Below are 15,576 nucleotides of genomic sequence, written 5' to 3'. Positions count from 1 at the left end.
CCAGGATTTTAGTAGTAACCATATGTAATACTGGCCCAATAAGCCTTTTGGGTTTAGAGATGTCATCTCTGTCTTCACTTAAAGTAATGTAAATAGGAGGAACGTTGCTTCATTAAGTTAATGAATTTTTTTTTGTTGTTACACAGTACAAGTAAAAGAAAAAAATACTGACACTGTTAGGAATGGTTATTGTGAGTTACAGTACTGTACTTAAAAGATAACTACAGTAACTAAGCTGAGGGTCTCATAACCTTAATCATGAGTTCTCATAGCATTAAATTTCCCCAGTTTTGTTCTTAGGAGAAATCTAAGAATAGAGAAATCTATTAACATTTGAAGACAAATACACACACTTCACTAGTGCAACATATGTCATTTGTAGAGCAAGTGATCTGTAGCTGAAGGATCAATAAAGGCAGTTTTTCACTGGCCATTGTCACAGCTCACACCAAAAAAAAATCGTATTGTATATGAACAGACCACTTGTTCTTTCATAGTCACAGTCAGTATTTTATTAAAGAACGTCCTTAAACATGTTTTTGCTCTCAGCTCTAAAAGAATTTGCCTATTTAAAGAGATTACTGTAATTACTGTGACCTTGATCCAGTAATGGATGATGACAGGTTACCTGTTTAACAGAGGTGATTTCTGCTTAACTTGCTGTATTCTGTTTATATCCACACATCATCTAATGTGCATGTGTGTTTCCTGGAAACAGATGGCAAAAGCAAAGAAAAAAAAGTACCATTTTCTCTCTATGGAAAACCAACTCTACTATGAGGCTTTACAGCTTGCTTTTTTCCCACCCTGCCAGGTGCCAGACCATGAAAGGCAGTGCTTTATGATCACTGCTGAGAAATGATAAAAAGATGAGAAAACTTTAGGTCAGCCCAGCAGATCTGTACAGTGGGCTGGTTTTTTACATTGTAAGAGCAGCATGGCCATGTAAGAACACATGTAGCAATGTCCTTGCACCTCCTTGGGGTTGAATTCAGATCTGTGTGGAGTTATCCAGCTCTGGTGGTTGTTGTAGTGGGGACCTGAGAATGGTGAACAAAGAGCAGACCATACACTTAACTATTGGCTTCAATTCTTGAAAAGTCAAGATCTTGGTCAGATGATTTTACAGGTTTTAACAGTTTTTTCCTCATTGGAACAGTGTGAGCTAAGAATTGCTATTTAAAGATGAGTATTTTTTTGGTTTTGGAATCTTGTTTCTTGTTTTCACTTCTTGACTTGTTAATTGGTCTGCTTATTGCATAATACATTCTGGAGACATGGATTGACTCTTTCTCTCTGAATTTGAAATATATCAAAAGAAAAAGTCAGAAAATAACAAAGATAGGTATGATTTCAAACCGTGGCCAGTAGATATGAATTAATATTTTAAGTTAGTATTTTTTAATCTCTCTCTCTATATTTTAGTTGTTTTATGTTCTTTCAAAATATCTTCTCAGATGCAGATGTTTCCTGCTTTTCCAAGATTTCATGCAAGCAACTTTTGTTTTGACCTCGCTGTAGCTGTTTCATGCTTTAGGTTGTGCTCAGTGTTTAGGATTCTAGGTTGCTGGCTGATAATTTGCTGGTTTTACCTATGGAAACAGTAACGCATATTTGCCTGTAAAAAAAACACTGTATAAAAGTTGCTTCAGGTTTGGAGTATGAAATCATTAATATAATGTTATTTTTAAATGCCTAAAAAGCATTAAAATTCTGTTGTTTAAAAATAGGAGCATCTTGCTTCTGCAGGGGATTGAGAGGCAATAGTGCACTTGGAGCTTTTGATAATATTAAAAGTTAAAAAATTGTTCTCAAGTATTTGTGTAGTTGGTAAAACAAGCTCTAAGTTAAGCTAACCTTAGCTTGCCCTTGCTGTGGCACAAGTGGTAGGAGAGGACTCACATGTCATAAATAACTTGAGCAAGCCTGAGCTCTAAATCACAAAATTCAAATACTGATTTTTGAAAGCTCCAGAACACAAAGGTGCCCAAACCCAACTAAACAACAAGCCCATTGAAAGGGCAAACTCCAAAAGATTTGTAATTTGTGTACAACATAGATTGTCTTTCCTTATTTAGCTGAGGAGGGATGATGCATCTTACCAGTATAAACACCTTCATGGAACTCAACGTAGGAGTCTCTGCACAAGTAGATAGAGCCTTTTAAACTTGCCTGTTGTCCTTGTTACAGATGACCAGGATGATCTAATCATTGTACCTAAGGGCGTTTCAGGATGTCTTTTTAGGTAGGCAGGCCTTGGATTCCAGATCTAACCTTATGTGGCCTGCTTAAAACACACCACTGCTGGGTTAATATTTTGGTTTTGTAAAGTTCCGTGAGGAAGACTTGGACTGTGGTCTGCCTCGTGTTTTCCAGTCAAGTGCTTTCGGCGACTGTCAAGCTGCTCCTTCCCTGCTTTCCCACTGAGTCTGTAATTCATAAATTCTTGGATGTAAATTAGCTCAGCTTCAAGGGGCAAGACAGAAAATCCATTCATTTGTGAAACACCTTAATTAAGATCCTTCTCCAAAGTGTTGAACATGAGGGTTCACTCAAGTCAAACGTGGAATTCAAATTCTTGACCTACTTATGATGTGATTCACAACTTGAGAGCTATGATGAAGATGGAATGACTGCTCTTTTACATGTAGAATTATATAATAAATCCAAGAATGTGTGTTTTGAACCTGAAACTCTTCGAACTTTGAGCAGAGTTTAAATGCTCCTACGCATTAACTTGGGCAAAAGTTTGGGCAGATCATGGTTTCCGTTTCTGAAACTTGTCAAGGCCATTTTGAAAATCCATTTAAACTGAATCAAATCCATCTAAACTGAATCAAACATATTTTTAGGGAGCATTGCAAGCAAAAATTGCTTTGTTTCCATTGGAAAACTAGCAATACTGTAAATAGTGTTGTAGAAAACCAGAGAATCATAGAGTAATTTTGATTGGAACTTACTCTGAAGACTATCTTGTTCATCCTTCATGAAGAAGTCCTGATTAGACCTGGTGTTCAAGATCTTGTCCAGCCAAATTTTTAATACTTTTGGATAGAATGGAGATCCCACAACCTCTCTGAGCAACCCATTGCAGTTTTTCATCACCTTTATGGTGATGCAGCTTTTCCCTGAGTAGAATATAATTTTCCCATGCTCTAAATTTGGGCATGTTGTGTCTTATTGTATCACTGTGGACATGTGGATAAAGTCTGACTGTCTTCTGTCCATCCTCCCATCAGGTAGGTGCAGACAGCACTTCTGTTAATATCTCCAGGCTCCTGATCATCTTGGTTGCTTTCCACTGGACTTCTTCCAGTATGCCAGTACCATTCTTGTCTGTAGGGACCCAAAGTTTGACAGGTGGACACAGCACTTCTGGTAGAGTTTCACAGATTAAAAACTAGGAGAAAAAAGTAATCAGGAACAGGCTTGAGTCTTGAGTATTGTGTTACTGAGTATTGTGACGTGAAATGCCTTTCGGTTTTATTATTGGGAATATACAAACACAGCCTATTCATAAAAGCATGTTTGTAGAGACCGTCTGTGTCTACCTTTAAATGATGTGGTTCAGAGATGTAGGGCAGAATGTTTCAGAAGTTCAGTAATATTTAAATTGTCATGTATGTAAAGTATAATTCCATAATCCAGCAAAATATTTGCCTTTGTTCTGAGTGCTTAGCTGAATTGAGATGGTACAGCTGATTGTGTTTGCCTGAAGTTGCTTTGATCTAGGCAAAGGTCTTCACTGTTCAGTAACAGAGCACTTGTTAAACTCCACAGGGCAGCAGCGTGTGTCTGTGACCAGTCTCCTGGTGTGCCATGGATTATTGCTGGTTGGAACAAACCTGGGTATAATTGTAGCATTACCAGTGCCACGCTTACAAGGGATTCCCAAAGTAACTGGTGAGTGAAATTTCTCAAACAGATGGAGTACTGAAGATGTCACTTCTCTTCTGCCAGTAACTTAAGTGAACCTCCCAAATTGTATGTATTGTTTAGATAAAAGTTAGAGCTGTGTGATGAAATTATACTTGTTCTCTCCAAGCTTTACAGTATTATCCAGATACTTGTCTAGTTTTGTCTCAGTTGTTTGAGAGGGGACAACTGCTTTTCTTTAAGAGATAGGCATCAATCCTGTCAGAGTACAGCCAAATATATGGGGATGAGAAGAGAATGCAGACAGGTTATTTTCCAGATTTAAGGAAAATAGACGCATTAGGTTTAGAGACACAGATACTGAAAAATGAGCATGTTGTCTAACTGGTTAGTAAATAGATTGGTTGCGTTCCCTTTTCCCCCAAACTGGAGACTTGGAATATATGAGAGTATATCTTTCATTTTTTTAACAGTGATCAAGATTTTTGCATTCTGGAGAGATGTATTTATGAGTTACTTTCATATGACCCCATTTGGAATACAAACATACGGATGCTGCTGTATCACTATACAAATGTTTAAGCTACAAGCAGAAGCAAGGTTTTAAAAATGTGTTTAATAGGGGCTTTTCCCCAGTGTTTTGGATTCAGAATTCTGCTGAAGCTTCTGTGTTGCAGAGGGAAGCTGGCAAATTTTATGAGGCAAGCTGTTTGCAGCTTCCTCCGGGGGGAAAAAAAGGCTTATGTAACTTCACAAAATGAAAATGAAATCTTCTGTGTTCAGCAAAATACGCAGCAATAATCTGGTATGACACAGGATAAGTGTTTTGTAAAAATCTGGAACCTATCTTAGGTGAAAATATATGCAATTACAAGAATATGCATAGTTGCAGAATAAAAAAAATCTCATTCTTCCATTTTCTGTTTTTATTATTTTGGTTTATGTCATATATTCTTGCATTTATTTGGGATCAAGATTTGTCAGGTTTCATAGATCTAGCAACATGACATTTAGAGATCTGTTTTTATAGCTTTGATAACTGTATTTTGAATTTTAAAACTGTGGTTTTTCCCCATTATGTTTCCAATAGTGATAATTCGTCTTTATATGATTGTACTTCCTATAAAAGCAGAATATGTTTTCTTATAATGTGAAATGCATTTGGGAGTTAGGGATGGATGTAGTGATTTGTAAGGTCTGTGGGCTTTTCCCCTTGCTAGCCTAGCTCTTTTTCATATTGTAGCTTACTTGGTAGAATTCAGGGTTTTTTCTCCCTTTTTTTGCTGTAAGAGGCACGTCTGTTGATACTGTTACAGCTTCTAAATTTGGCCATGTTCAGTTTGTTTTTCATACATTCTAATGATTTGCACTGTGTAAATCTTCCTTGTACCACCAATATCCCACTGATTAAATATTAAAAAAAAAAAGAAAGAAAGAAAAAGATTGTTCAGTCAATTCCTTATGAATCTGTAATGGTAACTAGACAACCAGAAGGATGAGGTTTAGTTCCTATTACACAGTGTGGATGGGTCTGTTGCAATGAAACAGATGTTCTTATGTTGTTCTGGAGAGGTACAGAGGTAGAACAGGATTGATTTTGGGGTACACAAAATATGTGGGGATTACTGGAGAAAACTCAGTGTTACGCGTGTGTTGATGCCAGCTAAAAAGTCAGCAGTATTTTTGTGCTCATGCTGTAGTGAGAACAGAGGACAAAAGTACATCATCTGAAGTTCATATGCCATATTTCAGCTGAATTATTGGGTCCTAAAACACTTGTGGTAGAACATCCTTTTTGTACTTGTTTTTTTCTATCCACACAAGGCAAATGCCTGGATGCATATAATAGGGCTTCAAGAGTTACGCTATTCTGAGCAAATTTCATGAACTAATTATGGTAGAACACTGTGGTCTGGGAAATAATGTTCTTTAATTGTGTCTTTTTTTTTGGCTCCAGGAAGAGGAATGGTGTCATACCATGCACACAATAGCCCAGTCAAGTTTCTTGTAACAGCTACATCTATAAACAAGAAGAATAGAAACAAATTGAGGCACAGCCTCCCTCCTGGCTCAGAACCTAAGGACGATGACCAAAAGAACATTCTGCACAGTGAAAGACCAAGCTCCTCCCTTAGTAACACCCAGGACACTGCAGTTTGGCTGGGCGATTCAGCAGGGTCCATTGCACAAAGAAGTGACTTGTCATCATCTTCTGGGTCCCTTACTTTGTCTCATGGATCAAGTTCCCTAGAACACAGACCAGAGGACAGTAATATTTATGAGCTTTTGAAGGATCAGAATATCTCATTTAAAAGTAAAAGACAGAAATCTAAGAAAATGAAAGCAAGCTCAGTATTAGTAATTTCTGGTGGCCAAGGACACAGAAGAGTGAACAAGAAGACCAAGCAGCAGCGACAAGATGAACTAGTGTCTTCAGTGATGGTCTGGCAAATCCCACTATTAAATGTCTAACTGAACCAAATCCAAGATTGGTTTTGCTATTAAAAAAAGTGTGATATCCTTTTGTGGCTAATGCCAGCTTAGAACCCAAGCAGGTGGACTTTATACACATGGGAGCAATTTCAGTAGGCTTGGATCATGGGATTAAGGGTGCAAGACAGTCTTCACATACTTAGAACACTCTGCAGTGTTATAGCATTGGAAAATGTTTAGCTATTGGTGCTGTCTTTGATACTTGGAAAAAAAGGAACTGTTAGGGACTTTTAACTGGTTTTAGAATCTCTTACCTTATTTATACTCACATTTATAAATATCTTAATTATGTTCTTATAGCACTTAGGGAAGGCAAGGAAGACATGCCATGTCTCATGCTGGTTTCTGCTTACATAAATCCGTTGTTTCCAAAGTGACATATTGCATGGAACGGTAGATTTTAACAAATTAGCAAATATTTTTAAACAAGAGGTAGTCTAATGTGAGCTAATATTAATTTGGCAAGAATTGTAATATTTTCAAACTTCATTCCACAAACCAGAGTTTGGTTGGAACAAAACTGGCTAATCTAATTAATCAGTATTTGCTTATTTCAACAAAGGACATAGATTTTTTTAAAATACTAATTTCTAATGTTTAGTATTATTAGAAATGTTGCAGTACACAAATCACATTTATTTTCTTGGTAGGTGCAATGTGTATGGGACTTGTTTTTCTTATACAGAAAGTTGCAAGGATGCGATGACTTCGGGCAAATAGAAAATACAGATACAGGGCAGCTGTGCATTGTTGTGCTGCTAACACATCCTCTGCAACTCAATATCAAAGCGAAACATTGATTGTAACATTTTTAAGGAGGCATGCACAGCCAGTAAATTAATAATGATGTTATTAATTAAGTCATTAATTGGAAAGATACTAATATAGCAATATCTATAGGAAGTGCAGGTAATCACTGTAAGTCCTAAATTAGCTGAGTTGTGCTGTGTCCCCAGGTAAGCATTTATCAAATAATGTCACAGTGCAACAACAGCAGAGATGTCATCATACCTGAGTGGTGAGCATTTCTTTTCACCCAATTTCAGCAAAGCACAGACCTGTAAATGGGCACTGGGGAAGTGGGGTGCACAGCTTCATTCCCTCAGATGGGCAAGTTGTCACTTTGGTAGTGTTGAAACGATGAATTCTAAGAAGAGACCTAATCAGCATTTTATTAATTAATTGATGTATTTCCAAAGGAAACTTTGAATTTGGGATTCGTACTGAAATTGCCTGTTGCACTAATGTCTGCACATGTGAAATACACAAAGGCTTCAGCTCTTAAAGACTGCCAGAAATGGTGATGACACATCCTTCAGTCAAAATCTGTTTAATGCAGGTAACTTGTTGAATAGAGTCACTGGGAACATTCTTTTCCCTCCTCAGTAGGCTGAAATACAGAGAAAATAGAATGATTAAATTTCAGTTTTCTTAAGAACTCAAATAATGTCCATCTGTTCAGTAAAATGCCATTTAAATATATCTCAAGTAGAACGATTGTCAGATGTATGCATTGACTAGAACCAAAGAAAACTTCTGGCTACTTTGGTACCATTATTATCCCAGTAAGAGGATGATTTGCCCTGAAATTGTTTCTGCTACATCTAATTCAGAGCCTTGATTCCACTATGTTTTGTTTCAATCTGCCTAGTTTAAATCACTATCAACCATAATAGCAGTGTTTCCCAGCACATGCCATTTCAAGGCAAACAGTACCAGAGACTGAGATATTTCGTTGGATACAGCAGTAGGGTTGGAGATTTTTAAATGTTGCTGAAATTTATTTTCTAAATTTTGCAGCAGATTTGTGTGCATCTAAAATTTCCAGTCTTGTCTGCTTTAAAAAGCAAACCTCTATCAGTGTGACCACAAAATCAGTGTGTAGGCTGACTGAGCACTGGACTAACATCAGGTCTTCCCTGGTGCCTGACACCAGTGAGTGGCACAGAGAGAATGCTGGTGAAGGCAGTCTTTGCCTGCTAAGTGGCACCAAAGTAGGTGTTTCAAAATCAGATGTGCATCCTGATTTCAGAGGCTTTGCCCACTTCCTCCACTGAGCCATAATAGCATGGATTTCAATGAGTCACAATGAGTACTTGTTACAGGTGGGATTGTAAGCTTAGGATCTTCATTACTGTTTTGTGCTTTTATTCCATGTTTTTTGCTGTGTGTCTTGCAACTTCAGTTGAGTATTGTCAGTGTTGGCATAGGCTTAGTGTTGGCTTGAGTCCTGGTAGGGAAAAAAAAATAGGAAAAAAGCAGAGTGCCTCTAAGCCAGGCATCTGGCAACATTTTCCCAGCCTTTTCTTCTTCTCCCTGACCTACTGCCTAGGCTCCCCTGGCTTGAAAGATCAATGCCAGTTTGATTTTCTGTACCCTTCCATAGCTATGGCCCTGGGAGCTGCTCTTTGCCCACTGTGTGGAAGTACTGCATTGTGCAGTTTAATGTATGTATACTGAAAAACAAGTTAAAAGATTCTTCTGTGTATGAAGCATATATTATCTAGTATCCCTTGGCTACACTGCAGCAAAAAGACCACAGGTTTTCTTCACATGCTTTTGGGCATGGTATTCCACATCCCTGCCTTCAGGACTGGAGAATCACATCTACTTCCTGATGGATCTTGATCACTAGGAGCAGTAAGTAGAGTCCACCACACACTCAACTGGAAATCCATGCCTGGTGTTATTACAGGATCCTCTAGCAGTAATTCTTGAGAGTTTAAAGAGACATTTATCCTGTCAGCTGAAATGTAATTTTCTTCAGTTCTGTCAATAGGACAATAAAAACAAAGTACAAATCTGCTCTTTTGAAAGTACGCTGGAGTTTTGCCAGTGACTTCTGTAAGAGAAGAATGGGTCTCTCATTCAATTCCCCTATTTTGAAAATACCTATATATTTATCTTACTAAGCTGTAAAGCAAAAGAGAAGCCGTATGTCTGTCTTTAAAAATACATATTTTCATGAACTAGATTTTAGGAACTAACTGAGCACAAGGTGCAATGTTTCTTTTTGACATGCAACTTACTTGTATTACCTTACTATGAAAACAGGCAGGAACCAAAGTTTCTCTTACAGCTGGCAAATAGACCTTATAGCTGATGTAGACTGTGCTGCTCGGAGGTTGGATTTTGCTTTCTGATACTGCTTGTCTAGATTAATAGAAGTTATGAGAATAATAGGAAAAAAGGGGAGCAAATGTAACCACTACAATATATTCTATATATGTTTTCTAACACATAGTAGTGTCTTTTGTAACATGAGCCATAAAAGTTGTGTATTTATGTTTAAAGTATAAATTGAGGAATATGTTGAATAAAAATATGATAAAAATTAACCTAAGAAGAACATCTTGGGTTGTCATTTCAACTGGAAGGCTAGAATTTGGGTCATGCATTAATGAATAATACATATGTATTAATGGACTCGTGCAAGAGAAAATAGGATATGTGGTTAGGATGACAAAGATGAAATTTTTTTTCAGTTTTATATTTCTACAATTTAAATGCAGTTTCTGAAAATCATGCAGTCATTTATTATAAGGTTTGATTACTGTATCAATGGACCCAAATACTGTCTTAAGCAGTAGAATTTCTACTATGCTATGTGGAGTAAGCATCAGCACTTGGGCAGCATGCATGCTGCATAAAAATGAGAAGCATTAATTTTGAAAATGAGTACTGCAGAGCAAAGGCTTTAAGAGAGGAAATTAATTTTCAGTTGCTAGCAGGAAATTCTTTCTAATTAATCTGCCCTAAAGGATACATACATAATCCCATGATTGTGTTTAAATACAGAGACTTGTATTTATCAGACTAGGCAATAGCATTTTTGAGTGTGCCTGTGCTAGTATAAACAAACAAGATGAGTTACTGAGAATTCTTTGGTAGCTAGGAAAGCCTGCCTTTTTGCTCCTGGCTGTATACCACATTTCTTTAATACATGGTTCTGAAAACCATCCAATCATATGAGTGCAGGATACCTGTGCACACCTGGAGACAGGTTCTGTCCCAATGGAAATCTACAGTTCATTATTTATGGTGACAATCTGAGGGCTAAAATTTCTTACTGCCTCTTTGAGAGAGGCCTGTATATTGGGAAGGGTTTCCTGAACTGTGGTTCAGTGCTTAAACTTCACTGTTCCTCTCTCTTCCATTGTATTTAATTTTCTAACTGCATATAGACAAATTGATTTTTGTAAAATGCATTTGCAGGTGAGAAATACCAGTCATTTGGAAGGTGCAGCTGTAATGAAGGGTTCTGCATGAATTAGTCCGTATTGCAATGAGTGATACCATGGAGCTGATAACAGTATTTTTAGATTGCTTTACATAGCTTTGTAGTAATAATACTTCATGTAATAATAGTCCTGTTAAGAAGGCAGATTAGTATCTGTAGCTAGGAAGAAAATAAGTTGAAAAGCGTTTGCCTGACTTGAAGCTATGTGATGAGTCTGTAAAAGCACAGATTAAAGCCATTGCTGCTCTCTAAGCCCATGATTAGCCCTTTAAACAATCTCCTCCTTTCAGGTGTCCTGTCCATGTGGTGGTGGAAAATGTGTGAGTAAACTGGCCAGGACTAGGGTGACAACTGGAGCACTGAGCTGTGATCACAGGTAGTAGTCGGCTGGCTGGTGTTGAGCCTGGCCTGGGCTGCTCCCGTCAGACAGCATTTCCTAAGCCACTTACCTGCTATATTTTAGGGACTGATTAACTATGTGGATGTAAACTGTGCGGTGCCATTTGTAGAATAGGTTTTCTGCCTCTAGTTTCTTGATACTGATGCAGCCTTACATGTATCCATACAACCTTCTTTCTGTGGGATGATTATATAACAGTCTGGAACTTGGGACCTGTCAGGAGACAGAAATACCCACTAGCATAGATTGGACATGTACCATACAGGTACCAAGCTGGTATAAAGAGTGCCACTGTTGATCTGGGATAGTTCACCAGTTGCTTGCACCATACCAGAGCTCAAAATTCTGGTCTGCTTCCTATACCTTTAAGATTTAGGGGCTTTATCTCTGTATGTAGAATCTATATCCAGTTTCCTCACAAATGCAGCATGCACACTGCCAGATCGATCTGCTATTCAATTAGAGAAATCTAGCTCGAGATTTTTCAGAATTAGTTGCTGCTGCCTTGTAATTGTGCTTATTTGATTAATAGCATTTTCTTTAAATACATGCCCAGCTACCAAACTGCCAGAAACACTTTTTTCCTCCTAAAACAAAGAGTAAGCAAAGCAACACTGAAACAGCTTCAGATGAAAGGATCTGAAAATTTCCTAGCAAATGAAGAATTACTGTGTGGCTCCATTCGAAATGCAACAGTGCCGATATATGACCAAAAGCGCTTCAAGTGCTTTGGCCAAGCTCCATAAACCACACTATAAAGCAGTTAGTCTTTCACAGCATGACCTTCAAAGGTGTTCAAAGGAATTTTTTTCCTCCAGCGAAACAGGCCTTGACAGCAGAACTGCAAGTTCTACTGTTGTACAAACTGTTGTATTCTAGGGATAATCACAGTTATCATTAGTGTGTGTCCCAACCTACAAGATGAGCCAGAACACCTAGGATTAAAATGACACGCCTTGGGGGAGATGAAACCATTGTACGAATTTACTGGAAATACAATTTCAGGAGTATTTTTGACATCAAAAGGTTCAGCTGAGCCTCCAGCAGAGTTTTCTTAAAGCACTGAGGTACCTGATTTCCACTGAAACCTATGTATCTTAAATGCCCAAATGCAGATAATAAGTATGATTTTAAATTCAAAAAAAATTAGCCACAGAGTTACAGAAGTTTCATTTTTCCTTTCTCTTATTCCACATTGGAGAGAAACTCTGTGGGTTTCAACTTGAGCATCAGGATCACCTTTAATGTGGGTACAAAAACTGCATTTGCTCATGCCTTCCAAATCAAATTGTTCAAATTGTTTCCTATGGTCTGCTCTATCTGTGTGCATTTCAAGTTATGGAACATGCCTGCCAGACTACACTAACTAAATGCTTTTTAGTGTTCCCTTTCTAAGGAGATTTCTTTTTCTGTGAGTTCGGTAGCACAGACTGTGTGCATTAATGAGGAGGATTACCCCCCAAGATTTGTAAGAGCAACCACTCTTCTGCAATGTTGCTCAGAGCAGCCTGTGATGCTTTTAATCCCCATCACAAGCAACTGACACCACCAGTTAACTTAAGCTGCATCTGCCCTGCTGAACTCCAGAGAACTGGAGAGGTTACAGACACACTATGAGGCCAGATCAGGTGGGATCCATGTGTCAGTCCTTTCCTTGCCTTTCAGGGGAGCAAGGCTGGTTATATCCTACACCAACACATGGTAACATTCCATATGGCACTGGGGGAGAAATGTACAGATAATGAGGTATTTTGCTCACAGGCCATAGTCATAGACACATTTAGATGAGACAGGTGATGGGAACAATCTGTGGCTGATTATGGCTGGGAAGAAATGACTGGATAAATTCAGCAATGTAAAGAGCAAGGGTAGGCTTTAATTTATTTTTTTTCCAAATTCTTTTGGATTTTATTTTTAGCAAATTAGGGGATGATGTACACATTTTCTCAATTGCTCATCTAAGTAAATGCTGTGTATTCCCCATATTTTAACCTTATCAGATGCTTTCAATCTCATTAAAAGCTGCTCCACCTATTCAGGACACTCTTTTGGGTAGCAGAAGTCTGCTTTAATAAGGTCTTTTTTTAAATGCCAGTGGCTTTTTCTTAAATTAAAACCAATATTGATTTGTCTCTGGTGCATAGAAGTATGCAAACCAACACTGAAGAAATCTTTATTTGTTTTTTCCTTAGAACTATAAGGCTCTATGTGCTACAAGCTGATAACCCTCATGGTACAACCAGCACTTTTCTTCCAATTCAACAATCTCGGCAAATTACAGGGATGTGTGAAAAATATTACAAATAGATCAGCTTGGCCCTGCAGCAGATGTATACAACATATCATGTGTAACATGTATACAGCGTGTATAGGCTTTGTATTCCAAATATAAAAGTATTTTAGGCATCTTTGCCCAGCAGAAATGAAATAACTATTTTGTCTGTTCCAGCAATAGTATCAAACCAATCCTTGAGGCAGTTGTATTACAACACCAAGAAACATTTCACTCAGGAGTGTTCAGCTGTTAAACACAGGATGAGCAAAAGATGTTGGGTTTTCTTTTCACTGTTCTGTTTTGGTTTTACATGTTGGCTTCTAATCATGAAGCAGATCTCTGGACACTGTAGAGAACATAGACATCAGCTACTACTGCTATGTATCTGATATTCAACTATTATCTGTTCCAGAATTTTGATGCTGCAACATTTATTTTTTCAATACAACAAAACAACCAACACAGAAAACTAAAAATAGCCTACCAACAGCTTTGCATGTGTGAAGACACTGGTGGCAAGTCTGTGCAGACAGACCAGTGCTGCCTAGTGTTCTGGACATGTGCCCACAATGTGATGGACTCAGTGAGCAAAGGCTGCACAGCCCACCTAATTAGATGGGTAAATAATTGAGCATGGACCCATACGCAGCCTCATGCTGCCATGGGTGCAATATCTGCAGGATTCTACTTTGCTTGCTCATAGAAGCTAGCTTGCATATGCTGTGAGCTACACTCTGAGCCTGTTATCTAGGAAGGCTTAAAGCTGCTTGTTTCATAGGATGTGGAGTGAATATTTCATCTGGATAAAATAATTATTTGGTTAAATAATTCCTAACCTCCTTAAATGAGAAGTTCTGCCAAGAATCAACCACCTGAGGACTGGGATGATTAATTTTTGATGTGACCTACTGGCTAATTTTGGCTGAGGAACTGTGCATTTGCTCCAGCTACCTCAACAGCCCAATCCTGTAAGACAGCCTCTGAGCTGGGAATGGCAGCAATTCAGCTGCTGGTGCAGCCAGTGGGAGAAAGAAAATAAATATATATATTTGCCCGGGAAGAGCATGACCCTGATAAGCTCTGAGCAGATGTGCTCTGGATCAGGATGCTGTTTGGTGACCCTGTCATGAGAAAGGCATTCAGCACTATTGCCTATTTCTGCACTGGAGACGTCACAGTATTAGTCCTTCTAGAAGGAATACTTTGTTTTGCCTGATGTGGATTGAACAGAAAGGTGTGTGAGATGAAAAAACCTTCCCACTGCTATTTCTTCATTTGGATTTTTTTTTTCTTTTTAACCAGAGAAACACTTGATAAAATTCTTTTGTTCCAAACTGTGTTTCCTTTTTATTACTGAGCACCACTGCTGTTACATGAGAGACAGAGAGCATGGGCTGCATGTCCAGAAGGAAGGCTGGTGTATGTGACAGAGCAGGGGCCACCTGAGGTTTCTGGGACAGAGCATAGCAAATGCTTCCCTTCCTGCCTCTACTCAGCACTCTACTGTTGTTGCTTCAGGCTAACTGCCCCTTGCAGAACACAGGATCTCAGCAAGTCCTGATGGCCAGTCGCAGCATTACAATAATCTATCAGTCCCCTTGAATATTTGTCCCATCAGTTGGGCTACAGAAATGCATGTCAGGCACCAAACTATGAATCATGTAAACTGTGTGATACCTGATTTCTTTAGGACATGGTCTTTTCTACACTGGGACAATGATTCATCTCATGTCATTCAGGCATTTAAAAATTGTCTAGAGCTGTACCAGTCTGACTTTACAGCTAATGGAGAGAAATAAGAAATACCAAAGGATGATTCACCTTATCCTAAGATAAGATGTCAAAGATAGGTGAGAAAAATTGCCCTTCAGACACAGTTATTCCTGTACATTAATTATAAATGGAGCCTCGGGAACTCAGGTTAAGTAGGAAAATCAAGTGACTAAAACAGATGATTTGTACAATGGGTGTCCCAGTTTTTTCATCACCTCCATTCCTACAAGAAACTGTGAGGTTAATTGATGAGCAGCCTTATTCTCCATGGCACGTGTCCTGGCCTATGATCCATAGAGCAGCAGAATTTTGCAAAAGTTATGCTAAGAGGTCAGCAACTCCTTTATATTTGTTTTCATTAATGGGTTTAATGACAAAGGGGCATGGGGAACTGTAAAGAAATTTGGAGGGAAGAAAGTAGACTGAGTTACAAAGTTAGGGAATTGCTGCCAAAAGCTGAATTTTCCTAAAGCAGAATTGAGGTAATTTTATCTGGTCTTCTTCTGGCAATGTTCAGTG

The 15,576-nt window shown here is 38.3% G+C and overlaps 1 protein-coding gene across 3 annotated transcripts in view; it reads left to right on the top strand.

Moving 5' to 3' along the window:
- The window catches only part of ARHGEF10 (Rho guanine nucleotide exchange factor 10), a 108,451-nt gene extending 98,744 nt beyond the window's left edge, over positions 1-9,707 (top strand). For all 3 annotated transcript variants that reach the window (XM_066179818.1, XM_066179817.1, XM_066179816.1), the window contains 2 exons: positions 3,781-3,903; positions 5,834-9,707. In XM_066179818.1, coding sequence (XP_066035915.1) covers positions 3,781-3,903; positions 5,834-6,348 — 638 coding nt within the window. In that variant the 3' untranslated portion in view covers positions 6,349-9,707. The remainder of the gene's footprint in view (positions 1-3,780; positions 3,904-5,833) is intronic.
- Positions 9,708-15,576: the final 5,869 nt, after the last annotated feature.

Source organism: Chamaea fasciata, unplaced genomic scaffold (assembly GCF_029207755.1).
Source record: "Chamaea fasciata isolate MVZ Bird 193981 ecotype frontalis unplaced genomic scaffold, bChaFas1.0.hap1 SCAF_3, whole genome shotgun sequence".
Lineage (NCBI taxonomy): Eukaryota > Metazoa > Chordata > Aves > Passeriformes > Sylviidae > Chamaea > Chamaea fasciata.
The sequence above is the reverse complement of the archived record's forward strand: the minus strand, read 5'-3'. Positions and strand labels throughout refer to the sequence as shown.